Source organism: Rhinoraja longicauda, chromosome 34 (assembly GCF_053455715.1).
Source record: "Rhinoraja longicauda isolate Sanriku21f chromosome 34, sRhiLon1.1, whole genome shotgun sequence".
NCBI lineage: Eukaryota > Metazoa > Chordata > Chondrichthyes > Rajiformes > Arhynchobatidae > Rhinoraja > Rhinoraja longicauda.
Window position 1 is genome coordinate 1,179,607 of NC_135986.1, and position 8,609 is coordinate 1,188,215.

Here is an 8,609-nt window from a genome sequence, read left to right on the forward strand (position 1 = left end):
GAGAGTGTGTGTGCGTACGAGAGTGAGTGTGTGCGAATGAGAGTGTGTGTGTGTGCGTATGAGAGTGAGTGTGTGCGTATGAGTGTGTGCGCGTATGAGAGTGAGTGTGTGCGTATGAGTGTGTGTACGTATGAGAGTGAGTGTGTGTGTATGAGAGTGAGTGTGTGCGTATGAGTGTGTGTGTGTGTGCGTATGAGTGTGTGTACGTATGAGAGTGAGTGTGTGCGTATGAGAGTGAGTGTGTGCGTATGAGAGTGAGTGTGTGTGTATGAGAGTGAGTGTGTGCGTATGAGTGTGTGTGTGTGTGCGTATGAGTGTGTGTACGTATGAGAGTGAGTGTGTGCGTATGAGAGTGAGTGTGTGCGTATGAGTGTGTGTGTGTGTGCGTATGAGTGTGTGAGACAACAGGAGAGAGCGATGGTGTGATAAATACAAGGTAATTTATTCTTTCTGCTGCTGCTGCAGCTGCTGCTGTTCCTGTTCCTGCTGCTGCTCCTGTTGCCGGCCGAGGTTGATGTTGTGTATGGTGACCACCACGATACTGCCGATGATCACGCCGGCCCCCCCGACATCGTAGGCGGTGACGGGCTCGCTGAGGACAAAGTACTGGATGGCCATGGTGACCACCACCTCGGAGTGCAGGAAGGCACAGACCAGGGCGGGGTGGGTCTTGGTCACCGCGTAGTTGGCGCAGAAGAAAGAGACCAGCGCCAGCACGGTGATGCTGGTGGCGCAGCTCCAGGTGAGGGGGTCGGCGGTGATCACGGGGTCTTGGAGCAGCGGGAAGAGGGGGGCGCACAGCGAGCTGCCCACCACGCCGAAGGTGAAGGCGGCCGTGAGGAGCTTGGCCGGGTGGGAGAAGGTGCGGAAGATAATCAGGGCGACCGCCAAGGCCAGGCCCCCCAGCATGGCCAAGATATAGCCCAGGATGTCCGTCAGCAGGGTGGCCTTCTCCAGCCACAGCAGCTCGGGCACCACGATCAGGCACAGCCCCGCCATGCTGCCCACCAGCCCCACCCAGTCGTAGGCGGTCAGCTGGTACGAGCCGATCACCACGCTCATGATGGCCGAGCAGAGGGTGGAGGTGCCCTTGCGCACGGTGGTGGCGCTGCCGGCCGGGATCACCATGAAGGAGCTGTAGGCGCAGGCGATGGAGACCACGTTGATGAAGGCGTGGACGAAGATGGGCCGCCAGGCGTGGCGTGGGCCGAAGAGCGGCGCCCCGCGGCAACGCAGCGCCGCGCCCAGCGTCAGGTGGAGCAGGCAGCGGAAGAGGAGGATCTCCAGCGAGGGCATCCGGGACGCCTGGTAGGCGATGCGCGTGAAGGGCCCCACAAAGCCCGCGGGCACGCCGCCGCCAAACAGGGCAACCGCCAGCCCCTTGGCGCTGTCCGACAGGCGGCACATCCCCCAGCGTCCATCCCCACCGCCAGGCGCGTCAGGGTGGTCCACTAAGGGCTTCATCAGAGTCGGCAGCCGCCGGCTCACTTGGTGGCACCTGGGCAGGTACAGAGAAGAGAGGTGGTTACCACCTCACCTGAGGCACTTGCCAATCTCAACATCCCTGGATCAGACCAGAGAAACATAGACAACAGGTGCAGGAGGAGGCCGTTCAGCCCTTCGAGCCTGTACGCACCGCCATTCATTGTGATCATGGCTGATCATCCACAATCAGTAGCCCATGCCTGCCTTCTCCCCACACCCCTTGATTCCGCTAGCCCTCTAGAGCTCTATCTAACTCTCTTTTAAATTCATCCAGTGAATCGGCCTCCACTGCCCTCTGTGGCAGACAATAGACAACAGACAATAGGTGCAGGAGGAGGCCATTCAGCCCTTCGAGCCTGTACGCACCGCCATTCATTGTGATCATGGCTGATCATCCACAATCAGTAACCCGTGCCTGCCTTCTCCCCACATCCCTTGATTCTGATTCTGATTCTGATTCTGATTCTGATTCTGATTCTGATTCTGATTCTGATTCTGATTCCGCTAGCCCCTAGAGCTCTATCTAACTCTCTTTTAAATTCATCCAGTGATTTGGCCTCCACTGCCCTCTGTGGCAGAGAATTAATTCCACACATTCACAACTCTCTGGGTGAAAATTTTTCTTCTCACCTCAGTTTTAAATGGCCTCCAATTATTACATAGAAACATGGAAAATAGGTGCAGGAGGAGGCCATTCGGCCCTTCGAGCCAGCACCGCCATTCATTGTGATCATGGCTGATCATCTACAATCAGTAACCCGTGCCTGCCTTCTCCCCATATCCCTTGATTCCACTAGCCCCTAGAGCTCTATCTAACTCTCTTTTAAATTCATCCAGTGAATCGGCCTCCACTGCCTTCTTTATTCTTCGACTGTGGCCCCTGGTTCTGGATTCCCCCAACATTGGGAAAAAATTTCCTGCATCGAGCTTGTCCAGTCCTTTCATGATTTTACACGTCTCCATAAGATCCCCCCTCATCCTTCTAAACTCCAGTGAATACAAGCCCAGTCTTTCCGATCTTTCCTCATACGACAGTCCCGCCATCCCGGGGGATTAACCTGGTGAACCTACGCTGCACTGCCTCAATAGCAAGGACGTCCTTCCTCAAATTAGGAGACCAAAACTGCACACAATACTCCAGATGTGGTCTCACCTGGGCCCTGTACAACTGCAGAAGGACCTCTTTGCCCTGATACTCCAACCTCTCATTATGAAGGCCAACACGCCATTAGCTTTGCGTGGATGGTGGCCGGTGATCCCAGACCAGGCAAGGTCCCCAATCTCCATGTCCCTGGGTTAAACCACACTGGGAAAAGCGGACACGGTTCCAGTCTTCATAATCCCTGAGGTAGACTACGCTCAGAGCACCTCCGCGTCTCCAGGTCCCTGGGTTTTACTCCGATCCAGGAGAACTGGGCTTAGCTCCAGCGTCAGCTTCCCTGGGTTAGACCCACACTGGGAGCACTTCCCGATCTCGGTAACCCTTGATTGCGCCACACCTGGAAGAACCGGGCGATTCCCAATCTCCCTGTGTTAGACCACACCGGGAAAACCAGGCTTGTGGTTTTCACCTCCCCGGGGCAGGCCGACCACAAGACAGCACCGTGCATGGCTCCCAATCCGATATCCTGGATTAGACCCACATCGGGAGCATTGTGCACCGTTTCCAATCTCAGTATCCCTGCGTCAGTCCACAAAGCAACACCAGGCACGGTTCCCAATCTCGGTATCCCTGGATTAACCCACACTGGGAGTATTGTGCATGGTTCCTGATCTCAGTATCCCTGGATTAACCCCCACCGGGAGTATTGTGCATGGTTCCTGATCTCAGTATCCCTAGATTAACCCACACCGGGAGTATTGTACATGGTTCCTGATCTCCATATCCCTACGTCAGTCCACAAAGCAACACCAGGCACGGTTCCCAATCTCAGTATCCCTGGATTAACCCACACTGGGAGTATTGTGCATGGTTCCCAATCTCAATATCCCTGGATTAACCCACACCGGGAGTATTGTACATGGTTCCTGATCTCCATATCCCTACGTCAGACCACAAAGCAACACCAGGCACAGTCCCTGATCTCCACACCCCTGGGTCAGACCACACTGGGAGAATCAGAGACAGTTCCAGTCTCCGTGTCTCTAAATTAAGCCACACCTGAGGCACTGTGTATGGTATCCCCGGATTAGACCACACCGGGAAAACCGTACATGGTTCTCAATAGAGTCACGGAGTGATACAGTGTGGAAACAGGCCCTTCAGCCCAACTTACCCACACCGGCTACCCTAGTCCCACCTGCCTGCGTTTGGCCCATATCCCTCCAAACCTGTCCTATCCATGTACCTGTCCGACTGTTTCTTAAACGATGGGATTGTCCCAGCCTCAACTAACGCCTCTGGCAGCTCATTCCATACACCCACCACCCTCTGTGTGGAAAAGTTACTCCTCTCCTTGAACCTATGTCCTCTGGTCCTCGATTCCCCTACTCTGGGCAAGAGGTTCTGTGCATCTACCCGATCTATTCCTCTCAGGATTTTGTATATCCTGGGTTAGACCCACACTGGGAAGACCATGATGTACGGTGCCAATAGACAATAGACAATAGACAATAGACAATAGACAATAGACAATAGGTGCAGGAGGAGGCCATTCAGCCCTTCGAGCCAGCACCGCCATTCAATGCGATCATGGCTGATCACTCTCAATCAGTACCCCGTTCCTGCCTTCTCCCCATACCCCCTCACTCTGCTATCCTTAAGAGCTCTATCCAGCTCTCTCTTGAAAGCATCCAACGAACTTGCCTCCACTGCCTTCTGAGGCAGAGAATTCCACACCTTCACCACTCTCTGACTGAAAAAGTTCTTCCTCATCTCCGTTCTAAATGGCCTACCCCTTATTCTTAAACTGTGGCCCCTTGTTCTGGACTCCCCCAACATTGGGAACATGTTTCCTGCCTCTAACGTGTCCAATCCCCTAATTATCTTATATGTTTCAATAAGATCCCCCCCATCATCCTTCTAAATTCCAGTGTATACAAGCCCAATCGCTCCAGCCTTTCAACATACGACAGTCCCGCCATTCCGGGAATTAACCTAGTGAACCTACGCTGCACGCCCTCCATAGCAAGAATATCCTTCCTCAAATTTGGAGACCAAAACTGCACACAGTACTCCAGGTGCGGTCTCACCAGGGCCCGGTACAACTGTAGAAGGACCTCTTTGCTCCTATACTCAACTCCTCTTGTTATGAAGGCCAACATTCCATTGGCTTTCTTCACTGCCTGCTGTACCTGCATGCTTCCTTTCCTTGACTGATGCACTAGGACACCCAGATCTCGTTGAACTCCCCCTCCTCCTAACTTGACACCATTCCGATAATAATCTGCCTTTCTATTCTTACTTCCAAAGTGAATAACCTCACACTTATCTACATTAAACTGCATCTGCCATGTATCCGCCCACTCACACAACCTGTCCAAGTCCTGGGTCAGACCACACCTGGCAGGACCAGGTACAGTTCGTGTCTCGGTATCCCAGGGTCAGACACACACCGGGAGTGCGGGAGAGGGAGGGGAGGAGGGGAGAGGGGGGTAGGGACGCGAGGCTGAGGGCTCTGCCATTACCTGGGGTTTGCGAGGGAGATGGGAGGCAATCACGACACACCACGTCTCCAGCAGGGTCCGAGGGAAGGACAAAGGGGCAGAAACTGTCCCCCCCCTGTGACATCACAACCGCCCCCTCATTACATCACACTGCGGAGTTGGGGGGAGGTTCCATATGGGGGGGGGGGTCGTTCCATATGGGGGGGGGGGGGGGGTCCAGGCCTATAAATGTCACCTGTACCGAGATGTGTCTTGCATGCTACACCACATCAATAGACAATAGACAACAGGTGCAGGAGGAGGCCATTCAGCCCTTCGAGCCTGTACGCACCGCCATTCAATGCGATCATGGCTGATCACTCTCAATCAGTACCCCGTTCCTGCCTTCTCCCCATACCCCCTCACTCCGCTATCCTTAAGAGGATTTTGCATATCCTGGGTTAGACCCACACTGGGAAGACCATGATGTACGGTGCCAATAGACAATAGACAATAGACAATAGGTGCAGGAGTAGGCCATTCAGCCCTTCGAGCCTGTACGCACCGCCATTCAATGCGATCATGGCTGATCACTCTCAATCAGTACCCCGTTCCTGCCTTCTCCCCCTCACTCCGCTATCCTTAAGAGCTCTATCCAGCTCTCTCTTGAAAGCATCCAACGAACTGGCCTCCACTGCCTCCTGAGGCAGAGAATTCCACACCCTCACCACTCTCTGACTGAAAAAGTTCTTCCTCATCTCCGTTCTAAATGGCCGACCCCCTTATTCTTAATCTGTGGCCCCTTGTTCTGGACTCCCCCAACATTGGGAACATGTTTCCTGCCTCTAACGTGTCCAATCCCCTAATTATCTTATACGTTTCAATAAGATCCCCCCTCATCCTTCTAAATTCCAGTGTATACAAGCCCAATCGCTCCAGCCTTTCAACATACGACAGTCGACAGTCGATAGATGAGAGTTTATAGTTTCGTTTAGTTAATAGTTTAGTCTATAGTTTAGTTTATAAACATAGCACAAAAAGTAAGGAAATTTGTGTGTTTGGTAGATTATTTCTTTGTTGTAACAATGCTTCTTGGCAATAAATCTTATACCGTTGGAAAGCCTGTTTATTTCCCTTTTGAATGGTGCCACATTTGTAAGGAACATGCATTCTTGGAATCTTGGAATCATCCTTGATCAAACCCTCTCCTTCGACAAACACATCAAACACATCGCCAAGACAGCCTTCTTCCACCTCAAAAACATTGCCCGTCTCCGTCCATCCCTCTCCTCCACAGCTGCAGAAACCCTCATCCACGCCTTCATCACCTCCCGTCTGGACTACTCCTCTATGGTTCACCCTCAAAAATCATCAGTAAACTTCAATACATTCAAAACTCCGCTGCCCGTCTACTCACCCACACCCCCGATCCGTGACCATATCACCCCCGTCCTTTATAAACTCCACTGGCTCCCCATCCCCCAGAGAATCCAGTACAAAATCCTCCTCATGACCTACAAAGCCCTCCTCATGACCTACCTGGCCCCATCCTACCTGACTGACCTCCTCCACAGGCACACTCCCACCTGCACCCTCTCCGCTCTGCCGCTGCCAATCTCCTATCCCCCCACATCCGGACCAAACTCAGATCCTGGGGGGGCAGGGCTTTCTCCATCGCTGCTCCCACCCTATGGAACTCACTACCCCAAACCGTCAGAGACTCCTCCACACTCACCACATTCAAAACATCACTGAAGTCTCACCTGTTCAGCACTGCCTTCAACCACTGAAGGTCACCTCACCTTCTGACTCCTTTTGTCTTCGTTTACTTATTTATCTATTTATTTTCTTTTATGTTTTAGTAAACCCTGGAATTTAGAAGGATGAGGGGGGATCTTATTGAAACGTATAAGATAATTAGGGGATTGGACACATTAGAGGCAGGAAACATGTTCCCAATGTTGGGGGAGTCCAGAACAAGGGGCCACAGTTTAAGAATAAGGGGTAGGCCATTTAGAACGGAGATGAGGAAGAACTTTCTCAGTCAGAGAGCGGTGAAGGTGTGGAATTCTCTGCCTCAGAGGGCAGTGGAGGCCAGTTTGTTTGATTCTTTCAAGAGAGAGCTGGATAGAGCTCTTAAGGATAGCGGAGTGAGGGGGTATGGGGGAGAAGGCAGGAACGGGGTACTGATTGAGAGTGATCAGCCATGATCGCATTGAATGGCGGTGCGTACAGGCTCGAAGGGCTGAATGGCCTCCTCCTGCACCTATTGTCTATTGTCTATTGTCTTTGAGTGTTGGAAAAGCGCTATATAAATGTAATGCATTATTATTACCATTATTATTTGTGGGATGAGCAGCAGAGCTGGGTATGTGGGTTGCGCCCATGAAAAATCTGCCAAATCTTCTCTGCCAATGCCAAACAGCTTATTCTGCCATTGACTCTTGTTCGGTGTTGTTTGGTGGATTGAAGTCTGAAGAAACAAGACATATTGGCAATTTAACAATTTATTCATTTAATAAACAGGAGCCTCAGTAGCGTGTGGAAGAGCCATACACAGCCGCAACATCCTGGCACCTCCTCCTCATGCTGGTCACCAGCCTGGTCACACACTGTTGTGGGATGGCATTCCATTCTTCAACCAGCATTTGCCGCAAGTCAGCCAACGTGGTTGTGTTGGTCACTCTGGCACCAACAGCACGCCCAAGCTGATCCCACAAGTGTTCAATGGGGTTGAGGTTCAGGACTGCTTGGCAGGCCATCCCATCCTCTCCACTCCCAAATTCTGGAGGTAGTCTCTGAGAAACCCTGCTCTGTGGGGGCGAGCATTGTCATCTTGGAGGATAGAGTTCGGTCCCAGACTGTGGAGATATGGGACTGCCACTGGCTGCAGAATCTCATCTCGATATCTCTCTGCATTGAGATTGCCTCCCAATGATGACAAGCCTCGTTTTTCCAGTGAGGGAGATGCCGCCCCACACCATCACACTGCCTCCACCAAAGGATGTTACTCTATCGGTGCAGCAATCAGCATAGCATTCTCCGCGTCTTCTCCACACTTTGACCCTATGATCCAACTTCCGTAGGCAGAATCTGGACTCATCGCTGAACATAACGTTCCTCCACATGTTCAGGTTCCAGGGCACGTGTTGCCGACACCAGCGCAAACGGGCCTGACGGTGAAGGGAACTCATGGCAGGCCTCCTGGCAGCCCTATGAGACCGGAGATCGGCTGCGTGCAGTCTGTTCCGAATTGTCTGGGCAGAGAGCCGTCGGCCATATCGTCCTGCAAACCTTGACTGCAAATCTGTAGAAGACAGCCTACGGCTCCTAAGTGCTGACAGGGTGAGGAAACGGTCTTCTTCGGGTGTCGTCTTCTTGGGACGCCCACTTCGCGGCCTGTCTCTGACATCCCCCGTTATATGGAACTTGGCCTTCACTTTGGAGATGGTACTAGGGCTCACTCCAAATAATGCCGCAACTTGGTTTTGCGGAACACCAGCTTGAAGTTGCCCTATCGCACGGGCCCTATCCAGATC

The 8,609-nt window shown here is 52.5% G+C and overlaps 1 protein-coding gene across 1 annotated transcript; it reads right to left on the reverse strand.

Moving 5' to 3' along the window:
* Positions 1-441: 441 nt before the first annotated feature.
* On the reverse strand, positions 442-5,215 carry LOC144609275 (solute carrier family 35 member G3-like). The gene is made up of 3 exons (XM_078427704.1): positions 5,113-5,215; positions 2,968-3,166; positions 442-1,498 (listed from the first exon to the last, which is right to left on the reverse strand). The coding sequence occupies exons 1-3, from the start codon at positions 5,213-5,215 to the stop codon at positions 442-444; spliced, it is 1,359 nt and encodes a 452-aa protein (XP_078283830.1).
* Positions 5,216-8,609: the final 3,394 nt, after the last annotated feature.

Coding starts and splice junctions, on each gene's coding strand:
- LOC144609275 (XM_078427704.1), bottom strand. CDS start 5,215: ATGTCACAGGGGGGGGACAGTTTCTGCCCCTTTGTCCTTCCCTCGGAC. Junction 3,167..5,112: donor ATCTCCCTCGCAAACCCCAG/GTAATGGCAGAG, acceptor GGACTGACGCAG/GGATACTGAGATTGGAAACG. Junction 1,499..2,967: donor CAGGTGTGGCGCAATCAAGG/GTTACCGAGATC, acceptor GTACCTGCCCAG/GTGCCACCAAGTGAGCCGGC.